This window comes from Pristis pectinata, chromosome 3 (assembly GCF_009764475.1).
Source record: "Pristis pectinata isolate sPriPec2 chromosome 3, sPriPec2.1.pri, whole genome shotgun sequence".
Taxonomy (NCBI): domain Eukaryota; kingdom Metazoa; phylum Chordata; class Chondrichthyes; order Rhinopristiformes; family Pristidae; genus Pristis; species Pristis pectinata.
The window spans coordinates 86,716,107-86,739,537 of record NC_067407.1 but is presented as its reverse complement, the minus strand read 5'-3'; the positions used below and the strand labels follow the sequence as shown (position 1 = coordinate 86,739,537).

At 41.6% G+C, this 23,431-nt stretch overlaps 1 protein-coding gene across 4 annotated transcripts in view; it reads right to left on the bottom strand.

The window, feature by feature from the left end:
* LOC127567834 (1-phosphatidylinositol 4,5-bisphosphate phosphodiesterase beta-1) overlaps positions 1-23,431 on the bottom strand; it is a 711,920-nt gene that overhangs the window by 177,512 nt on the left and 510,977 nt on the right. For all 4 annotated transcript variants that reach the window (XM_052010953.1, XM_052010954.1, XM_052010955.1 and 1 more), the window contains 2 exons: positions 23,171-23,271; positions 18,181-18,347 (listed from right to left, as the gene is read on the bottom strand). In XM_052010953.1, coding sequence (XP_051866913.1) covers positions 18,181-18,347; positions 23,171-23,271 — 268 coding nt within the window. The remainder of the gene's footprint in view (positions 1-18,180; positions 18,348-23,170; positions 23,272-23,431) is intronic.

Here is a 23,431-nt window from a genome sequence, read left to right as displayed (position 1 = left end):
GTGTCTGAGGAACAGAGTAGCACTTTGCTTAGAACAAAAACACAATCAATCAAGGCAGTCACCATAGATTTGCTATGTTTGACTAACTGATAGAATTATAGTTATACATCAGGGAGAGAGGCCCTTCGGCCCAATTTGTCCATGCTGACCAAGTTGTCTACTTGAGCTGGTCCCATTTCCTTGCATTTGGCCCATATCTCTCTAAACTTTTCCTATTGACATACCTGTCCAAATGTCTTTTAAACATTATAATTCTACCCACCACTTCCTCTGGTAGCTCATTCCACATACACATCATCCTCTACATGGAAAAGCTTTCCCCTCAGATCCCTTTTAAATCTTGCCCCTCTCATCTTAAACCTATGGCCTCTAGTTTTTGATTCCCTTTCCCTAGGAAAAAGACTGTGACCATTCATGATTTCCCCTCACGCTTTTATAAACCTCTGCAAGGTCACCTCTCAGTCTCCCACACTCCAGAGAAGAAAGTCCCACCTATTCCAGTCTCTCCTTATAGCTCAAGCCCTCCAGTCCCTGTAACATTCACATGAATCTTTTCTGCGCCCTTTCCAGGTTAATGACATCCTTCCTATACCCAGGCATCCAGAACCCCACTCTGCGTTCCAAGTGCGGTCTCACCAACGTCCTGTACAGCTGTAACGTGACATCCCAACTCTTGTACTCGATGCCCTGACTGATGAAGGCATGCGTGCCAAATGCCTTCTTCACCACCTTGTCTACCCGCGTCTCCACTTTCAGGGAACTATGTACCTATACCTGTACCCCCAGGTCCCTCTGTTCTATAACACTTTCCAGGGCCCTTCCATTTACTGTGCAAGTCCTGCCCTGATTTAACTTCCCAAAGTGCAACACCTCACACTTGTCTGAGTTAAATTCCACTTGCCATTCTCTAGCCCAGTTTGCAAGTTGGTCTAGATCCCCTTGTAAACTTAGGTGACTTTCTTCACCGTCCACTACACAACCAATTTGGGTGTCGTCTGCAAACTTACTAACCATGTTAACGACACTGTCATCCAAATCGTTAATAGACATGACAAACAGCAATGGACCCAGCATCAATCTCTGCAGCAAACCACTGGTCACAGGTCTCCAATCTGAAAAACAACTCTCTATTACCAACTGCTGCCTCCTTCCACCAAGCCCATTTTGTATACAATTGGCTAGCTCACCCTGGATTGCATGTTGTCTAACCTTCCAGACCAGCCTCCTGTGCAGGAGTCAAAAGTCTTGCTGAAGTCCACGTAGAATTTTTAAAGGCATTGACAAGGAGGGACAATGAGGGCAATGTGTTTGATGTAGTCTGCATGGGTTTTAGCAAAGCTCTTGACAAGGCCCCACTTAACAGACTGATTAAAGACATAAAACCCATGGGATCCAGGACATTGACAACTTGGATACAAAATCAGTTTAGTGTTAAGAAGCAAAGTGTAATGGTTGACAGGTGCTTTTGCAACTTGTGGAGTTCTGTAGGGCTCAGTACCCAGATGTTTTTGTGATTATACACCAATGATTTAGACTTAAATGTAGGAGATATGATAAAGAAGTTTGCAGATGATACAAAAATTGGCCCCACTCAGGAAGATGTAGATAGTCTGACTGGTTGGGTAGAGAAGTGACAATGGAATTTAATCCAGGGAAAATATTAGGTAATGCATCTGGGAAGGTGTGACAAGGCAAACAAATACCCATGAATGGAAAAATATTGAATAGGGCGGAGGGGCAAAGGAAGCTTAGAATATCCTTAAAGGTAAGCAGGATAGATCAATTAGGTGGTTAGAAAGGAAGCATGGGATGCATTCCTTTACTAGCCAAGGGCACGCAATTTAATAGTAGGGAGGCCGTGACAGAACTGTATACAACGACAGTCAGACCACAGCTTGAGGACTGCATAGTTCTCCATAGTACAACAGTTCTGGTAACATTACAGGAAGGTTGTGATGATACTGGACAAGGTGCAGAGGAGACTAACAACGGTGTTGCTGGGACTGAAAAATTTTAGCCATGAGGAAAGGTTGGATAGGCTAAGGGTGTTTTCTTTGGAACAAATATTATGTATATAATAATGACAGAGTAAATAGGAAAGACCTATACCCTACAGCCAAGGATTCAAACACCAGTGGGTATAGATTGGCAGATGATTAGAGCAGAGATGAAAAACCTCTTCCCCTACAAAGTAGGGATCCAGAATTCATTGCCAGGACATAGAAATAGGAGGCCATTCGGCCCTTTGCACCTGCTCCACCATTCAATAAAGTTCTTGATCGATCTTTTACTTCAGCACCTCTTTCCTGAACTAATCCCATATCCACTCATTCTCTTAATATCCAAAAACCTGATGATTTTTGTCTTCAATATCCTCTCTCTTGAATGTACACAGTGAATGAACCTTCACAGCTTCTCAGTTCTGGATGGTCAACCCCTTATTTTGATGCTGGATGCCCTAGCCTGGGGAAATATCATCCCTGCACCAGCTCTCTCACACCCTATAAGAATTTTGAATGGGTCAATGAGATCACCTCTCATTCTTATAAACTCAAGAGTTTATAAGAATTTCTTCTCAATGGACAAAACTGCCGTCCCAGGATTCAAGCTGGTGAACCTTTGCTGCATTCCCTCTACTGCAAGTATAACCTTCCTTGAGTAGAAAGACTAGACCAGTTCACAAACCTAGGTATAGTCTCACCTAATATAATTGCATTAAGATGTCTTTACCCTTATACAAAAATAATCTTGCAATGAAGCATGCCATTTGCCTTCGAAATTGCTTTATTTACCACCGTTAGTAATTCATGTAAAAGGACATGCAGACCTTCTGAGCACCTTTTCGAACAGCCCCTGAATTTTTTTAATTTCACGCCTTTTTAAAAAAAGTTCTATTTTTTCTTCTAAGTGGATGGTCTCACATTTTTCTACATTATATTCCATCTGTCACGGTTCCAATGGTGGTACAGGCAGAAACCTTCATTATATTCAAAGAGTTGGGCACCCCAAGGCTACTGATCAAGTGCCGGAAGAGGGGATTAGTCTGGGTAATTCTTTTTTGACCAGAATAGCCACCTCCCATGTGGTAAATTTCTATGATTCTAAACTTGCTAACCACCCAGTTTGGTGCTGCAGTGTGAAAAAAAAATCCCGTGGGGCTCTAAAACAAGCATTGCATGTGGAATGATATTTTCCCCTGCATCTCTGATGGACAATTTCTGGTCATATGTGATCCATGTAAAATACCTTTCCCTCATAACTGCGGGCAAGTTGAGGAAACCTGAGTGAGGTAATTGACAGTCGAGTAAACAAAATAAAAACAAAGTCAAAGTGTTCTGTTATGTTATTGTTACTAATATGAGACTATTACAACTGAGTGATACGAGGACTGATAGATTGTGACAGGTTGCAATGAAACAATTTACTTAATATTTTAATTATAAACCTTATTTATCAGCTTCTTTGCTTCATAACCCACGAGAAAGGACTACAAAAGCAAGGAACACAAAATCACGTGGATTGGATTTGTATGCAGCGCTTAACGTGTGGGTTAGACCATGTGTCATTTTGTCTGCAGAATATCAATTGACAGTCCAATGCCTATGAGAACTGACAAGGAGTATCAGAGTTGTTCACAGCAAGTGATGACACACAAGGGATGTTGTAGGAAGGTTTTACGGGTTCTGCTGTAAGCCTAGTTTGTGTCCCAGCTCTGTGTCATTCCTTGACCAATGCAAACAGAGTACGTTGTCATCCAGACCCTGGTTACATTGTCGAGTTGCCAAGAGCATTGAGAAAGATTAAGTAGGTTGCTATCTGGATTTGTGATTCCGTAAAAAGCATGTTATATTTTAAGATGTTTACAAGAGATTTATATTCCAGTTCTCAGTGACTTATAACTCAGGTTCCTTTCTCTGCGATCCAGGTTGTGACTAGACCTGCACGTGCAAAGCAACTGGATCTATTTCCACTCATATAACAACCACTTAGTGTAAGTTTGAACAAGGCAGTGATCATTTCTGATGGAAGGCTATGATGAAGAGTCTCAGACCTGAAACAATGGCCACTTCTCTTTCCACAGATGCTGCCTGACCTACTGAGTTTTTCCAGCATTTTCTGCTTTTATTTCAGATTTCCAGCATCCACAATTTTTTTTGATTTTTATTTCTGTTAGAAGCTGTGCCCATCAATAAAGTGGACCGGGTACCAGTGTCCCAGTGTGTAATGGCAATGTCAACATGCAACCCTCTTACTGATAGAAAATGAAGCAAAAATACACTCTTTGTTTACAACTTCAAGTGAACCACGAACAAACTCCACAGCAAATTGGTTGGGAGACACGAATTAAGGAGTCTCGATTGGGATGTGGTCGTGTGCAGTCTGCAGGTGCCTATTTGAGCTTCCAGTCCTGTGCTTATTGCTGGTTCTCCCCTTCCCTTCTGCAGACTTTCAATGGGCAGCTTAGAGCTGCTGCCACCTCTGATGGGATAACAAGCCTGTGCCACGCAGTGGTGGGGGCTACTTGCGGCACAGGGTCTGATCTGCGAAGATGGAGTAGAGTGAAGGGATGGGCGACAAGGTGTGGCCATGCACAATGTCCCCCTCATTCCCCCTGCCCTACCCAACATTCTCCTACACCTCTATACCTCCATAGCAACCATTCATGCTGCTATACTGGGCTGCCATGGGAAGAGTTCTTTCAGGCTGTGACCCACTTCCCATGATTTCTGGCCATAATGACACAGCAGCTGTGATCTCGACAAGTAGCTCCCGTTGGGAATTGCACAGGTCACATTAATCAGCATGAAAACTTTTCTAAGGACCATTTAAAGATACATTTTCCCAATTTCGTCTTCCGGGGGTGAGGGTTTGGTTGTCCAATTAGATGTTGGTGCCAAATTCAGCACCCATTTAGTGCACCAAATAAGGGTAAATTCCAACTTCCATGTAATGAGAACTGATGATGTAGCATTCCCAATGGAGCTGGTGTTTAGACTCAAAATTTCCACAAGACCTTTTACTTTCTGTTACCCTTTCGATAGTCGAAATTATTAAAGTTCTGTGGGAATATGTCCGTAGGCTTTAAACTATAAATCTAATGCATTTGAAGTGAAAAAAAGATAAGCATGGAAAATCAATGGAACTGTTTCAATTTATTGCTGAACTTTTGATAAAGCTCCAAAGAAATAATAAATGACACTTGGCTAAATCTTAATCCTCCTGAACCTACTCCAACATCTTTAATCCAAACTTATTATGCATGAGGCTTCATCTAAATGCCTTGGACTCTGAGATTTTTATCTCAAGCTCATTAAACTCAAAAGATCTGAGAGAAAAAAATGTATAACGGTTGCCAAACTAGATCCCTCTGGCAGCCTCATTAACCCCTCACATAGATCCAACACAACTCCACGCCACTTGATTCAAGCTTCCACCCTTGTGATGCTTATTTTACTCGAACTGACCTTGAATTAAACAAGGTGAGAACAGAGGTTGTAATAAGCCTTTGAAGTAAATTGCTTACGTGCAGCCTGTTGAATCCAGAGGTAAATTCACTGAGGTTTGACGTCTCCCGTCCTTCCTCTTCTATCCCAATCTCAGAGAAGAGAAAGTGGAGGGCTGTTGCAATCTGGAATGCATTGTCTGAGACAGCAGTGGAGGCAGATAGAATCAAAGAATCACACAGCACAGAAACAGACCCTTTGGCCCACTATGTCCGTGCTGGCCATCAAGTGCCCATCTATGCTAATCCCATTAACCAGCACTTGGTCCATAGCCTATTACGCCTTGATGATTCAAATGCTTGTCCAGATGCTTCTTAAATGTCGCAAGAGTCCCTATCTCCACCACGTTCTCAGGTAGTGGATTCTAGATTGCAACCACTCTCTGGGTGAAAAATCTTCCTCAGATCCTCTCTAAACCTCTTATTCCTCATCATAAACCTATGCCCTCTGGTCTTACACAGTTCTGCCTTGGGGAAAAGTTTCTTAACATCTACCCCATCTATGCCTCTCATCATTTTGTACATGTCTATCAGGTTCCCACTCAGCCTCCTCTGTTCCAAGAAAAGCAGATCCAGCTGATCTAGTGTCTCCTCGTAACTGAGGAATTCCATCCCAGGCAACATCCTGGTGAATCTCTTCTGCACCCTCTCCAGTGCAATCACATCCTTCCTCTAGTGTGCTGACCAAATATGTACCCAAAGTTCCTGCTTATATCTCATGTCTCAGCTAATGAAAGCAAGTATCCCATGTACCTTCTTCACCACGTTATCTATCTGTGCTGAAACCTTCAGGTCCTTCAATACCCCCCGTGCTTTACTATTCATGGTACGCATCCGATCCTTGTTACAAAACATTCTTATCAGCATTAAATTCCATCTGCCACTGCCCTACTTAAAATTTTACCAGCTGATCAATATCACTGCCCTCTTCACTATCAACACCACCAGCAATTTTCACAACACTATCAACTACTCTCACAACATTTAAGAAACATCTGGATGAGCACTCGAAAAGCCAAGGCAGAGTGGAGGCTATGAACCAAGTGCTGGCAAATGGGATTAGTATAGGTAGGTACTTGAGAGTCAGCATTAACATGGTGGGCCGAAGGGTCTGTTTCTATACTGTGTGACTCTACATCTCCCAAGAATAATATATTCTATTTTGATTGCATCAATAACCTTGATGCATCAATATATAATACCTTGCTTACTTTGCCAATGATTTTGAGGTTTCTAACAACAGCAGTACGGTACAGTGATCAAGATGACATTAACACGACTGAGGTGGTGATAAACGTGTGGAACAAAATAACCTAGCGTTACTTTGAATTGAACTTCTGGAGTACAATTTAGGGCACAGATTCAAAATCAGAGGAAGATAATATGAGGATTAACAAAAGAAAATTGTTGTTTACAAAGACGATCAGTGTGGATGAATCTTCAGCTTGAGGAGGCAAGGCAGAAACTTGAGAATCATTGAAGAAATGATCATGCTTCCTAATAATGCCAATGGCTCAGTGTTGACTTTTCCCCTTACAAGTGTACGAGATAACCTTTTACTTGAGGGCTGGACTGAGGGAGCCTGAAGACCCTGAGGAAAGTGGGTGGGAAGGTAGTCCAAATGAAACATTCTGATGGAAATTCATTGATCTGAAACATTCAGCCTCAACTGCCTCTGTAGATGCTGCCTGATTGGCTGAGCATTTCCAGCATTTGCTGTTTTATTCCAACCTTCCAATGCTCCTATGGACAGCTGACCAGGCTCCACCCACTGTAAAGGTCAGTGGACCTGACAATTTTTACCTGCTCTAACCCCTATCACCCACCACCTGCTCGTTTACTGCACTGGTTACACTTTCAACCACGTAAGGCCAGAAGTCCTGAATGAATAATGCACCTTGGATTCATCATGAGATCCCCACCAGCATGGCAGTCAGCCTTCAATCAATTTGATTCACTCCAGGTGACACTGGGGCGGCACAGGGGCACAGCTGATCGAGAAGCTGCCTCACAGCTCCAGCGACTCATGTTCATTCCTGACCTCCGGCACTCCTTGTGCGGAGTTTGCATGTTCTCCTCATGATTGGATGGTGCTCCAGTTGCTCCGGTTTCCTCCCACATCCCAAAGGCGTGTGGGTTGATGGGTTAATCGGCCACTGTAACCTGGCTTCAGGCTACCTCAGTCCAGTTCGGCCTCTCGTGTGTGGATGGATGGTAGAATCTCTGGGAGTTGATGGGCATGTGGGGAAATAAGATGGAATTCCTGTAAATGGGTGCTTCATGGTCAGTGTGGACCTGGTGGGCTGTACGAGTCCATGATTCTATTACCCCAACAACTGAGAACACTGGATACAGTAAAGGCTATAGGTCCAGACAGTATCCCAGCTGCAGTACGGAAGACCTGCACACCAGATTTGACCGTAACTCTAACCAAGATATTCCAGTACAATTATAACATTGGCAGCCACCCGATGATGTGGAAAATTACCAAGATATGACAAAAAGTAGGAAAAAATCTAATCTAGGTAAGTACTGTCCAATCAGTCTACTCTCAATCATTAACAAAGTGAAGAAGCTGTCATCAACAGCACTGTCAAGTAGCATTAACTCCACAATAACCTGCCCACTTTGCAATTCACCAAGGCCATCAGCTCCAAAGCTCATGACAGGCTTGGGCTAATGAGCCAAACTCCAGCAGTGAGGTTAGAGCAAATGCCCTTGACATCAAGGCAGTATTTGATTCAGTGTGGCATCAAGAAGCCCTGCTTAAACTAAAGTCAACATGTATCAAGGGAAATAGTTGGAGTCATACTTTGTACAAAGGAACATGGTTGTAGTTGCTGAAACATCTCAGCCCCAGGACACCAGTGCAGGAATTCCACAGGGCAGAGTCCAAGGTCCAAGCATCTTCAATTGTTTCATCTTCCTTTTGTCAAAAGGTCACACGTGGAGATGTTTCCTGATGGGTCACAGCATGATCAATTCTATTTGCAACTCCTAAGCAAATGAAGCATGCAACAAGGCTACAGAACATTCAGGCATGGACTAATGTGGCAAATTATATTTATGCCACAGAAGTGTCAGGCTATGACTATCTCCAACAAGAGAGAGTCTAACCACCTCCGCTTGATCATCAGTGGTAATATCATAGCCGGGTCACACATTACCAATATCCTGGCAGACACCATTGACCAGAAACTCAATGGGACACAGCACATAAATACTATGATTACAACAGCAGATCAAAAGCTGGTACCCCAAAGCCATAAGTCAAGAGCATAATGAAATACTCTCTACTTGCATATGGATGTGTGCAGCTTCAAAAACATTCAAGAAGTTCAACATCATCTAGAGCAAAGCAGCCTACTTGATGGCACCCCATCCTCCATGCTAAACCACTCCATGCTCCATCCTCCACCACTTGCACACAGTGGTTGCAGTACATACCACCTACAAATGCACTCCATTTACTTGCCCAGGACACTCTAACAGTATCTGCAAAACCCACAACCTCTACCAACGAACAGAACATAGACAGGTACATGGGAACACACTGCATGAACTTTCCCTATCCAAATGCACACAATCCTGCCATGGAAATTTACCACCAATCTTTCATTGCCTAAATATTGGAACTGTGAGGCTACGTACATCAGAAGGATTGCAGTGGTTCAAGAAGGCAGCTCACCACCATTTTCTCAAGGGCAACTGGAGATGGGCAATATATGTTAGCTATGCCCACATACCAAAAAAAATTTGAACAATTACAAAAAGTTCCCTCTGGAACTGTACACTCCTCTGACTTTGGTTTCTCATGCATTCTTGCACCCCCTCAACCCTCCATGGTTAAGAAGCCAGCTGCACAGACTTAATCTCGATATGCCCATAGGGTTCTATTTCTCTTGCACCATTGCCAGACAATGGCACTCCTTTCCCCACTAATATCACCACAAGAACTCAACCTCATGGTAGTGAATATGCATGCACAAGTGCAACCTGTATGCATTAAGCATGGGAACACGCACCCCTGCAGAAGCCAGTGAAAGTGAAGTCCGCTGTACATCCCTGTGTCCACACAACACACCACAACATTTAAATTACTCAATCCAGTTCCCTTATGCTTGTGGCAAAACTATAAACTCATCTGAAATTTGGCTGCAGTATTATGCGGGGGCCAAGGTTCAAATACAACAGCAGCTGAGAATTGCACACCATTGGTATTGGTATATTATTATCACTTGTACCGAGGTACAGTGAAAAACCTGTCTTGCATACCACTCGTACAAATGAGAGATGGTAATATCAAAGCAATCTTCGTACGGTACAATCAACGATAAATGAAACAGAGGGCAACCCATTTGATCGCCCATAACACTAAACCATTGTTATATCAAATTATATTAAATAAATAATAAAAGAAAAACAAAAACAAAACTGGCAATCTCAGTGAAGGAGTGCAAGGATGATTGGTATGTGAGGTCAGAAGAGTTCTTTTGAAATTAGGCCAGAGCAAATGGAGTTCTAACTGAAGCTGATCTGGAAGTGGCAGGTGACAGAGCTGGGGAAAACATTTAGTGCTTTGGTCTGACAGTCTTGACAAGACTGTCAATCCCAATTATTGTGAAGAATCAGGGAACGGTTATGGCAAATGTAAGTAAGAGTGGAAAAACTGACAGGAAGTACATCTGAAAAAGGGCAGCCTGAAGGGTGTTGTAGTCAAATCGGATGACTGAAATATTTTCCCTCTCAACAAGAAAATGCATCTTGTTCCTCTGTTTTTCAGGCTGATGACTGTGAAGCAGCAGATGACATGGAAACCACATCTGTCCTGATCAATCCCTCTCCATGTGCCACCAAATGTAAATAGATGGGAATTCATTTCACTTTACGATTATTTCCTGACGCAGGGCTTCATTAAAAGTGTTGTTTGAGATACAAAGCAAATATCAGGGTTGGCAATCAGGAAATGGAACAGCAGTGCAGTTATACATACTGCAAGTTGAACCGTACCAGAAGCAGTTAGGAAGGAAGAATATTTTGAGTGTGGTCTCAAAAGAAGTAGGATAAGCTCTTTGATGAAGGATCCCAGACCTTAACCTTAGGCAGGCCAGCGGCTCTACTTCGTTTGGAGTTTGAGGAGATTTGAGTGAAGCCACTTCCAATGAGCTCTTGGCAGGAGGTACAAAAGCCTGAAGTCCCACACCACCAGGTTCAAGAACAGCTACTTCCCTTCAACCATCCTGTTCTTGAACCAACCTGCACAACCCTAATCACTACAGTTTAATAAATCTATGACCACTTTGATCACTTTGCACTGAAATGGACTTTTTTTTTTGCTCTAATTGTGTTCTGGGATGGCACGGTAGTGTAGCAGTTAGCGTAACGCTACTGCAGCGCCAGTGACCTGGGTTCAATTCCAGCCGTTGTCTATAAGGAGTTTGTACATTCTCCCCGTGTCTGTATGGGTTTCCTCTGGGTGCTCTGGTTTCCTCCCACATTCCTAAGATGTACAGGTTAGGAAGTTGTGGGCAAGCTATGTTGGCGCTGGAAGCGTGGCGACACTTGCAGGCTGCCCCCAGAATGCTCTATGCAAAAGATGCATTTCACTGTGTGTTTTGATGTACATGTGACAAATTAAGATATCTTAACCATTAACTGTCTCTCTTTCCACAGGTGTCGCCTGACACGTGGAGCATTCCCAGTATTTTCTGTTTTTAATTCAAAATTGCAACATTTGCCATTCTTTTGATTTTCATAACCTCTTTACAAGCCCAACAAAATTGAAAGAGAAGTGAGAACGCAGCAATTATTCCATCATAAATGCTGGAAGTCTCCCACCCCAAGCACACCGTGGGAATATCTTTCCCAGAAGGACTGCAGGGGTCCAAGATGGTGGCTCACTACCAACTTCTCAAAGGTGATTAAGGATGAGCAATAAATACTGGCCTTGACATGATGCCCAGATCCCCAAAAAAATCTAAGTAAAATCAAAGCAAAGATCTTACATGTTAATATTTTAGCTTTTTTTAAATTAAGAGTTGCCCATTATGTTCAAATAACCCATAAAGCAATCTTCAATTGGCAAAGAGAAATAAAAAAAACTAATTATTTTTCAGCTCCCAGACCATGAGCCTGATTTGGTGGAAGCTGGAAGGTTTGACCCCCAGTCCATACCTGATTGTTTGATTTCACAGTGGCCCATGACGTGAGAAGGAATTTTACCTGTTGGGTTGAAAATTAATGGCACAAAAGACAATCCATCTTTGGACACTGCGTGATAACATGACAAGGTTTAGCTACGACTCCACCTATGACCACAAGCCTTAAAACTCATTGTTCAGGCTTACATAGGGAGAATATTGGAGTGGATTATCAATAACCTCTTCCCAGCTAGAGTTCAGTTTCTTCAAGAGAAGAAAAGTGCAGGCAAGATTGAAAGAGGAAAAAGTAACTCCTGTAATTTATCCTAAGTGGCTATTCAACATATTGGAATAAAAATAAAGAATAAAAACTGAAAATACTAAAAACACTCAGCAGAACATCAGAAACAGAATTAAGAAGAAAGAGAAACTGAGTTAACGTTTCAGATCTAAGACTCACTAACAGAGTGAGTTACTTGAAGTCGGGGAATTCAATATCCAGCTGAGAAGGCTGCAAACATGACCAGATGGAAGGAGAGATATTGTTCCTCAAACTTGAATTAAGCCATGTTCTAACAGTGTAGTCTGCGATTTTGGCTCATTTTTCTCTCCCTCTACTTTATACAGGTAACTCAGTCCTTCTTGGAAACACAAGAGACTGCTGATACTGGAATCTGGAGCAAAAAAGAAGTCCTGATTCAGACCCAAAACGTTGACTACCTCCTTGCCTCCACAGATGCTGTTTAGCCTGCTGAGTTCCTCCAGCAGTTTGCTTTTCACTCAGTCTTTCAGTCTGTCTGTCCTAATGAAGGGTCTCAGCCCGAAACGTCGACTGTTTATTTCCCTCCATAGAAGCTGCCTGACCTGCTGAGTTCCTCCAGAGCTTTTTGTGTATTGCTCCAGATTCCAGCATCTGCAGAACTTCTTGTGTCTCTGTATCAGAGCAGGTCATTTTTGCCTGTCAACCATCTGTAATTTTAGCTCAGTTTTTCTCTTTCAATTTATATACTCTGGCCTGCCGAATATCTCCCACATTCCTGCTATTAGTGACACTAAACACAGACAAAGAAGCATAATCAGTCTCTAACTGCTACATTTATTCATTTGGTTTCATCCTATCGGAGATATTCCCTTCGTTATAACCACATCCCTCCCCCACTCCTCTGCAACTGAAACTAACTTCTTTACTGTCTTTCCCATGTCTGACAAAGAGTCTCAGACTTGAAATGTTAACCTTGTTTCTCTTTCTTCAGATGCTGCCTGACCTGCTGAGTGTCTCCAGCATATTCTGTTTATACTTCTGATTTCTGACATCTGCAGTTTTTATTTTGATTTTCATTCAGAAATATTGGTACTCTTTCCAAACTGGACAGTTTTCTTATCTCAAAAATTTCCTAATTAGCTATCCTGATTTAATATATTGTACCTACTTCCTGGAGTTAGCCAAATTAATTCAATTACTTCCCCCTTTTCTCCCCTTAGCACACTGGACATGCAGTATCCCTGCCAGTGTATCAGAACTTGGCAGCTGTGGCTATTTGCGACTGTTTGAATGAATTGGCATGGACACCTCAGCTATTGCTAATCTAAAGACAATTAGTTTCACTGCAAGACAGAGGATGTGCTGTTTTATAATTGCAGGAGCACCACACTATAAAATGCAGAAAACAATTATTATTAGTGCAAGTATTCTGTTGCAGCTGATCTCCTGTAACAAATCCTGTGAATCTCATCCTGAAACACATCTTTGTTGCAATGAATGACCCATTTATTCTCAGCTGTAGTGCTCTGTGCTCTTTAACATGCCAAAGAATGAAAGAATTTTATATAATTGGTTATTGTTGCAGTTGCTACATCTAACAGTTTAATCCTCAATTCTATTTCAAACAGTCCTGGGAAATTTCAGGCACATTAATCACGCAGTCGTTAAGGAACTGGCTGCAAATTTCCATCACATATTTAGACAATTGTCAGAGCTGTTTGGAAAGAGTGTTACTGGTCACTGACCTAAACTCACCCAAGCCTCAGCAGTTCATATCCTAATCTGCACTGTCACAGATTCAGTTTCATTTGACCTTTTCTCACGTTTATTGAATGGCCCTTCCCGGGACCGATAGCGGAACTTCTAACATGTCCTCTCCTCTGACCCAGAGCTCCAAAGACAGAACTGGATCTCCCCGTGGACACAGGACTGAGGTCAATGTGTGGATGTCTCTATGTTGGGATGGATCTTCCATTCACTGGTGAGCCTCCCAATCTCACCAGTCTCCTCCCTTGGATCGTGATGTTTCTTCAAGCACCATCATCCCCTGGCTCCCAGATGTTCAGGGAGTTGAAGTGCAGTTTACTGCAATACAGGGCCCTTCCCAATGAAAGTGCTCCTTTGAAAGGCTTTGACAGTGGGTGAAGCCCTTCCCTAGTCTCCCAACTCTCAATGTCACTGAAACTGAACGATTGTGATATTTAACAAGCATTCAAAAAAACATCTGGGAAGAAAAATGCTATTAAATTTTTTTTGTTTTGCAAAGTTTAAGCTATTAAAAAAAGCAGGCACAAAAACACATGAACTAATAAGGCCTACATATTGGTTTCTCAGCAAGTGTTTCTTCCTATTTACTTCAATGGGTTGCAGTGCTCATATTTGGTCATCTCAGTGCAGGTTTGGCAGATTCCCAGCTTGAGAGCTGCAGAACTCTGCACTAACCCACTGGACTCCTTGAAGAGTGCACCAGCACAGTGCAGGTACCCCATGGTCAGAGGTTAACTGGTGTGAAAACCAGCTCCGTAGACAAACACTTCCACTCAGTTAAATGCTTGAAATGGCGCAGATCCAAGTGATTCTGTTGCCTTTTAAACTGAGTGTCTAACTAATTACAAAGGCAGCAACTGCTTCAGATGAACCAGGGGCTCTAGAAAGTACTGATGCACTTTTAATATTAATCCCTGAAGAAATTATATGAACGTGGTTAACAAGTAGGGAATCACAAAATATACAGTCCTGGGTTAAATGAAGTGGCTGCGTGAGACTAAAGAAAGATCTTCTGTTGTGTCTTGGCTTGTTTATTTGCAGTTGTATGGTTGGCTGAGAGATTTACAGTAAAGCCTTTGAAGAAGCATTGCAGCAAATGGTTCAACTAAAGGTCGATGGGTATGCACTTAGTCATTTCTGGTTACAAGGGAACACGCTCCACATGCGTTCATTCTGGCTCAAGGATCAAACATTAGCATGGTAGCCACTTCAGTTGCAACATCCACTGCTGTCAAAAATAGTTATAGGCTGGGGATTAAAATGCTGGAAAGAAGCGATGAGTAGCCCACGCAACCGTTGACTCATGTAAGCACTTGGCCCAATAATGACACCATACCATCAAAGTGTTCAAGAGGATCAGCATTAGTGGATCTGAGCCTCAAAAACCAGCCCCAAAAGCTATAGAATGGCATTTTACTTCAGGTTCATACTAGTAATGATTTTGTTGGTGCATTATGATGAGTAGTAGCCCAGTCAGTTACTAATTACTTCTGCTTGAATCTTCAGTGGATCGAAAAAGTCAGTGGCCACAAAAGAGAGGAACTGTCGGTCGTTGCCCATCTTTGTCGACCTCAGTGTCCAGCATTACCTTTGTTCAGGGCCATCATCACAAATGTCCTCAGGAAATTTCCATGCCCAGGGATCAATCTCCAGCAGCAGCTACCCGATCAATGAGATCGCAATTTCCATGCTGAACAGCTGACTGCAGAACAGGAAGGGGGTGACAGAGTCATGTTTTCTCCCTGCCCCCTCCTATCTTCCCCTCGTTGTTCTCCTGTCTTCTGAAGGGAGCAACTGGGTGAGTCAGATATCTCACCTCTGTAGCCTTTATCATGTGTGAGCACAGACTGCGAATGCTGGCAGATATCTAGATGTGAGAGACATACAAGAACCTTGCATTCATCTGATGATAATGCACCAGTGTCACTATATGTTGAGAAAGAAAGGGATTCTTTACATTCTTCCCCAGATCTTAGAAATACTGATGTCAATTATAATGCCTTTACACAACACTGCTGAAAGCACCAAACTAAATACATCTTTTGCAGGTGTCTGTTTGTAACAGATGCAGCCTGTCTCATCATAACCATTTTTTGGACCTGGATACTGGTGCATGGGCCACTAACCCACACTCACCATCCTCCCTAATCCAGGTGCAGAGGTCCTGAGTGGTTGCAAGGCCCCAACTCACGAAAGTCCCCTGACAGCTCAGAGAGCCTGCAAAACCAATCTTCCAGCTCTGCTGGCTGTGCACATCGACATCCAAAGTAAATGTTCCCGAATGTCTCTAATATTCAAAAGCATGTAAGAACATATTGAAAATGAAATAAAGAATTTAAAAAACTACAAATTATTAGCATTTAAAAATATCTTTAAAAGTTTTAAATAATTAAGAATATTAAGCAAAATACAACTAATTGAAACAAAAAACCTTCTTCCCTGTCTTTTTCACAACCTTACACAGATGAGTCTCATATCTAGCCTGGTATAGGTTCCGAAAGCTGACTCCCAGCACTTTCCAGCTCCTCTGCCGAATGACATTGCAAAGAGCAATGCCAATGATGGGTGAGTAGCTTCAGGACTTCCACTTCTGACCTCGCAAGAGCTTTGTCCTGCACTTGCTGGTATGTATTCCAGATTAGCAAGGCAATTCTGGTGAGGAACAACTTGGCAGAAGTTCTGTAGAAGAACAAATCTCATCATGAGATGAATTTCTGATGAACATCAAAAACTCCCCTGAGCAATCCAGTGCAGAAATGCACTGTGTGGGTCTTCCAGAACCATACAGTTGGATAACCTGGTCCAGGAGTGGGGAAGAGAGAAGAATGAAGGGGAATTTTGCAGTAGGGGTATGAAATCGGCTGGCATTCAACCCTTTACCAACTCTAAAGAGATCCCCATAGAATAATGCATAGGCTTTATTTGTAGGAAAATCTAGTCTCTGACTTCATTCTTCCATTCAGTCACAGAGCTCTTCAAATACAGCAAGATGCTGGTGCATGGCCCATTTTCACCTGTCAGCCAGCTGTGGTCCTCCAGCATCAGTGGCCAAGCCCCTGAACAATGGCTCCAGACTGAGGACCAGTTATTGCAATCAATCGGCAGCACTCTTACCTCTGAGCCAGGAGGTTCAGGTGCTGCTCCAGAGACCTGAGCACCACAATCTAGACTGACACAAGTGCAGCACATGCTGTGCTGGCAGAGGTATTGACTGAGATGAGAAAACAAAAAAGAGGCTCTGTCTGCTCTCTCTAGTGAATGCAAAAGATCCTGTATCACTTTTTTTTGAAGAGGAACAAGAACATTATCCTTGGGGTCCTGGCTGTTATTTCTCCCTCCGTCAACCTCATCAACACAGATTACCTGATCATTGTCACATTGCCATCTCAGAGATTTGGAGAATTTTGCAGAGACACTGGTAATATCTTTCCAGTGCCTTGAGGTTCTGCTGTAGGTAGTCAAAGTCTCAGAAGTTTAGAGAAGGGGTCACTCTGCCTGGTGAATTATGTATTTTGTGCCAGATGTCTGCCTTCACCAAGAGGTGGTGCCCATGGGGGGGGGGGGGGGGGGGGGGGTGTGGTGTGTGTGTGTGTGTGTGTGTGTCTGTTTTGTACATGTGAGTGTGAGAGAATGTGAACATGCATGCATTGAGTGGTGCTCATCAGTGCATGCCCACTAACGTGTGTGAAAGGCTCTACAGAAATAGTGAATCACCACTTATTATGCCATTATTTTCATGCCTCTAACAAGCTGTGAAATAAAACCAGATACTACTGCAATTCACATCACCTGATGCCAAATTTCGGTTCAGGTCAAGTTTAGATTACATTAGAGCACTCGGCAATATCAACAATATGTGTTAATTGTTGTTCTCTAAAACAATTAGCTAACTTGCATCTGCTTTCAGATATTATACACTAGTAACACAGCTAGGAGTGAGATTCTGAATGTCATGCAGGGCACATTGAGATGACAATTCAGAAATAAGCATGGTTGATGGTATGTCATCTCTATCCTTTGATGTGTTATTGCCTTGTTTAATTAGCTTATGTGCCATTCTATATGTAACACACCGTGAAGCAAAAGCTCCAGTCCAATATGAGTCACACATTATGAATCATGTAATTCAGAATTAATTACTGTCACTTATTTTGGGAATTTACTGCAAAATGCCTATAACATCCTTGGCAAAAATTTATAGAATGATGTTGAAATGAACTTCAGCGTGGTAACAAATCTCTGAATAGAGAAGGTGTTGCAAACCCACTCAAACTTCAGTCTCACAGACAGCAATATCACTTAAGTCACTAGCTGTGGTTGCCAACTTATGCATTATTACCTATATATTGCTTTCTGTGCATACACGTGTACATCCCAATATGTGTGTTTTATTATATAAAGCACAAATGCCGGTTTAATCAGTGGATAGCATTGCAATCCCAGTCTAACTCTGCCACTTTGTAATCCCCCAAAGCATGCAAGCTGAATAAACTCCATAATTAACCAACCTCTCTTTGCAAGGTTGTCATTTGGCTCATACTTCTCAATGAGCTGTTGCACTTGTTCTTGTTTCATGGGAGGATAGAGTATCTCATTCAAACGTGGATCTCTCTGCTTAGAATTGATGAAGTCTGTCATCTGGTCCACTGATAGGTATGGCTTGCTCTTCGCACCACTGAAATAAATGAAGGAGAATAAGGCTCGATATGTTTTCATTGCACTGGAAGAACTCATAATATCTGGTAATAAGAAGATATAAGACGAAGTTTTCAAAATCTCCTTTCACTCACTTTTGTGTTACCTCCAATCCAGCTAATGACAGAAACTACCAAACTGTGAGGGAAACAAATTCACGCCCCACCACTGCAAACTAAAACAATGTGGCAATCAACTTACAAACTCACAATAATAGTTTAAGTCAGAACTTCAGAATTTCACAGTAATCAGGAGACAGGTAAATAAGCACAACTGTTGTTTTAATTAGCTTGACTTTCAGGCTCTCAAAATCAATGCAAGGTTCTTCTAAAAGCCTTTATATTATCAAGGCAATGGTAAAGATAATGGCACTTTCCACTATTTACGCACAAATAGTATTACTATTTTAAGTATGAAGCAGAAGCAAAAAGCCAAAAACTGCTGACATAGTTGGGACTCAGCCTGTCACTTTATGAGACAGCAGGTTGCTGCCTGGATCCTCATTGAAATGCACTGAATGATATGATATTGCTATAATTGCAAGGGTAGATACAAAGTAAACACTCCATAAACATTTAGGGCTGATAATTAGAAGTTCAAGTATTCTTTCATGATAATTGATATGCAATGGCAATGAAACCACTCTGCAACCAAAAAAAACAAGCCTTTTCCTTTAATTTCTCGATCCAGTCTTTCATTCCCTCTCTTTATTTTTCTTCCTGCACCTAATATGACATTGAATTCCTCATTTTCCTTCCTACTCAGTCCTTCCCATTGGTTATTTCCCAGTAATTCAATCTTATTGGCTGCTCTGTTCTCTTGTTTCTCTCACTACCAGCAAAACCCAGCAGAGTCCCGCTGATATTTTGCTCCAACCAAAGGCACTCCTGGCCAAATAACACTTTTTGCTGCAACGTTCATTTGTTTTATTTCTTGAAGAAATATACAGTAAACTCTTCAACATAAATGGAAGTAAGCCGGAAATGCCTTGGAGGCTTTAGATTTGAATCTTTCCTGTGAATTTTTCAAAACACTGAATAAATCACATCAACATTCAGAGATTTCCAATAATTTGCAGTAAATTCCGCAATGCACCATATTTATTTCCCAGGCAGCCATAAGAGCTGAATTTGTGCAATATATGAAACAATTCTTCTAAATTCTAAAGAACTAGTTCACACAGTCTTACAAATCACATTTACTGCATTTGCAGATAAAGAGAATAAATTATTTTTTTCTGTCATTTCGGGGAGACAGATTCTGAAAACTCTAATTACTGAAAATGTTTCTTTATTTAGCAACATTTGACTCACTGTGAGAAATTCCTAGCAACTCAGAACAGAAGAATTAATATGGCAAAGATGTAGGTTGGCTAGCCCAAGAAGGAAGCACACTCCAGCCTCAATACCACATCACAATCAGGAGGGAAGATAGGAATGGGAATAAGGCATTGAACTCCCACCCGGGCACACCCACCTCAACCACATATGTCCCACCAGTGAACTTGTTCTGTTAATCACTAAGGTCAAGGCTGATTTGTCTCTCAACTCTATCTACCTGGCTTGTCACAACAATTTATCAATCTCAGATGAAAATGGTGCTATAATTTATTCAGTTGACAAATTAGAGAACAGTTGACAGCACTGAAAATGAGTTGGGCCAATTATTTAAATAAAATGAAGGATAACTGGTGCATTTTGATGTGCATATGAATATTACACAGTGTGAATTTGAATATGTTTGCACATTCTATTAGTAAGCATGGTAAGTGAAGGTAATAACTGCTAATCACTGAGGATTTAATTATATTCTTCTGAACCTCATGCAATTCATTGGTTAAGCCAGGCATCGGTCATTGTTTTGGGCAACATATCTTTCAAAGGGGCGTTGCAAAGAGATCAAAAAATATATTAGATTCTTATCAGCGTAGTTATGGTTACAAACATAGAGTTTCATTCAGTTATATTTGGAATTTAGGGAGAAATATATCCTTTGTAAGCCTATTAATCTCTCTTGTGAGATCCAGGGTGAAAGTACAATCCACTCATAGTCTGTGAAAAGAATGAGCTTAATGGCTCGACCAGCTTCATTTTTTTCAGTTCCATTTGTTAATTTGATCAATGGTTAAAAGATTATTCGATAATGTCTGCAAAATGTGCTAAGGCAGATTTTTCACCATCCCATGCCTTACTCATGGTTCCAGTTTTGTAAAACAAAGTGGGTAGAAGTTGAATAGAGGCCCCAGTGATGAGCAAGGACACGCCTAGAAAGGATAGGCACAATTTGAGTCTTTTGTTCCTCAGCTCCTCAGAACAACCCTCAGTTGTTCCTCCAACCTTATAACTACAGTGCTAGACTTCCTAGTTATTTTTTATTCATTCACAAGATGTGAATATAACTGGTGAGACTGGCATTTATTTACCATTCCTTGAGCTGAGTGACTTACTGGATGATTTCAGAGAACAATTATCAATCACATTGTTGTGAGAGGTCAGAAAACTTGAGGAAGGCAAATTTCTTCTTCCAAAGGAGAAGAGGGAACCAAATAGCCTTTAATGATAATTTCAGTTTCATGAGCTCCATTACCGACACTAGCCTTTTAAAAAAATCCCGAATTTATTTAATCACTCCAGTTTAAATCCAAACGAGCACCATGATATTCAAACCCATGTCTCCAGATCAATAGCCCATGCCTCCAGGTTTGTGTCCAGTGACTTAACCACTATCCTGTGCACAGGCAAACATTGACTGCCAGAGGTAGAGTTCTGTTGAGTATCCAGAAGCCCTTTCAACTGCAGATAAAAAAAACTACACACCTCAAAATATCTTTTTTTCCCTTTTCCTGGGGGACCAAGGCAATGCTTTTAAAAATCTGCCAATTAGTCTGCTCAAAGCCCAGGAATACTGGCTGGAGAATGAGTGGTGCTAGTTCTGATTACTCCCGTTGTATTTTCGAATCCAGAAATGGCCTATTATTTCAGACAGATGTGGGGCTGTCTTTAATTCAAGGCCTTTCATTGGATGTACGCAATGCTAGCTAGGTCCAGATGTCCATAGAGACCTCTGCCCATTAGATTGGCTCTCATTGTGCATTCACAGCACAGGTACAACAGAATAGAATTTATGCTCCAGCTGCTCTGGGCGTGGTTTTGTATTCGCATCATATTTGCCATGAAGGTGGAGTGCAAAAGTAGTGCTTGAAGCTAATTCAACAGGGACTGACCAATGGAAGTTGCACATTGCACAATTCACGACCAGCAGTAATCATCACAATGTGCAGCCTCACCAAACCATGAGAGAATGTAGAGGCAGAATGAATGAATGAAATTATTTTGAACTTTGTAAATTTGTTGCCACTTAGGATACTTAACCAATGACTCAGAAACTAAGTGGTTTGATTACCTTGGACAAAGATACATATTTTAATTGATTATTTTCTCTGTTATGACAATTGGTTTCAATGTGTGTTGGCATGCAGTTCTTTGAAAATTGCATAATGAGGCAACCTCTGTATATTCCAGCTCTTTTGTTTCATGCTGACTTTGAAGTTTATCATGGAAAATAAAGGAGCACTAGCAAAAATCACAAGATAAATGTTCAATGCCTCCGAATTCAGCACTGCAATAAATGGCAAATACTCTCTGCAGAGGGCGTTGGAAAATTGAGCTCAAACCACAAAATATCAGGGCCTGATCTGCTGCTGCAATTTTCATTCCACAACAGTCAATGTCAACTCATTTCTATGATAGAGACGTCAGTCCTTGTCGAGTGAAGAGACACCACACTGCGTTATGAGGATAACACTGTTTCAAAAGAATTTTAAAATAATCTATTCATTCATTGGACATGTGCAATGCTAGCTAGGACAATATTTGTGGGAGCTTGCTTATCCCTAATTATCCTTGACCAGAATGGCTTGATGAGGCAGTTAGAAGTCAAGCATATTACCTGGAGTCTGGGTACACATCTGGGTCATGTCAGATTACTTCCCTTCAAGGATATTTCTCTCCTGTGACTACTTCTGCTGCAAAATTTTGCAGGGTCGAGCATGGGGGCCCGCAGTAGCTTTCATCATGAAGTCTTTCAAAATACAGAACTGGAGGTCACTCAGTCCATCACACCAGTACCACTTCGCTCCAGTTCATCCCACTCATTTGCTCTTTTCCGAATCTGAGCAATTATTTCCCTTTATAAATATTTACCTTTTTCCTTTTGGAAATTTGCTGCTGAATCTATTTCCATCATACACTTGGGCATTGCATTTTCCAGATCATCAAGACTCAATGCATCAAAAACAAATCCTCATGTTATGCCTGATTCTTCTGCCAATCCTCTTAAACCTGTAAGCTCTGGTTATTGATTTCTCTCATACTGGAAATAGTTTCTCACTTACTCCTCATTTCGAACACCTCTGTCACACCATCCCTTAATATTCTTTACTCCAAGGTGAGCAACCCTAGCTTCTCCATTCTCCTCACAATAATGAAGGCTCTTGCTCCGGTATCATTGTAGCATCTAGCTCAATTAATGTTGTGGACTGGGGACACTATCCCCCTGTTGACACCCCACACTCAGAGATTGACATGTTACATTGAATCCCATTTATTTTGTGACAAACCATCTAATCCTGAGAGAACCCAATTTTCTGCATTTACACAATGCTCTGTAAGTGAAACACATACAACAGAGGATTACCTCATTAGTACTGCAGCCAAAACAAAAAGAGTCTTCAGTTCAAACATAAGGTCTAAGATAACTCATCACACAGCAACACTGAATCAAATAAGAAAATGGATTTCTTACTATTCTGAAAAGATGCTGTCAATTTCAGGCCGAGGACAAATATTATTCAAGAACGCTCGGAATACTTCAGCTGTGAAATTTTCTTGAGGAATGGAGTCATTCTGCAGATGGCAATGATAAAAACAGCATGTTACTGGTACTGGAAAATATTGCCTTTTAAGAAATTAATTTCAGCTACATTTTGTACAGACAGAAATGAACAGATCTCACAAAGATATTATAGTATTATGTGAGAGACAGCAGATGCTGTGGGAAGCTTTA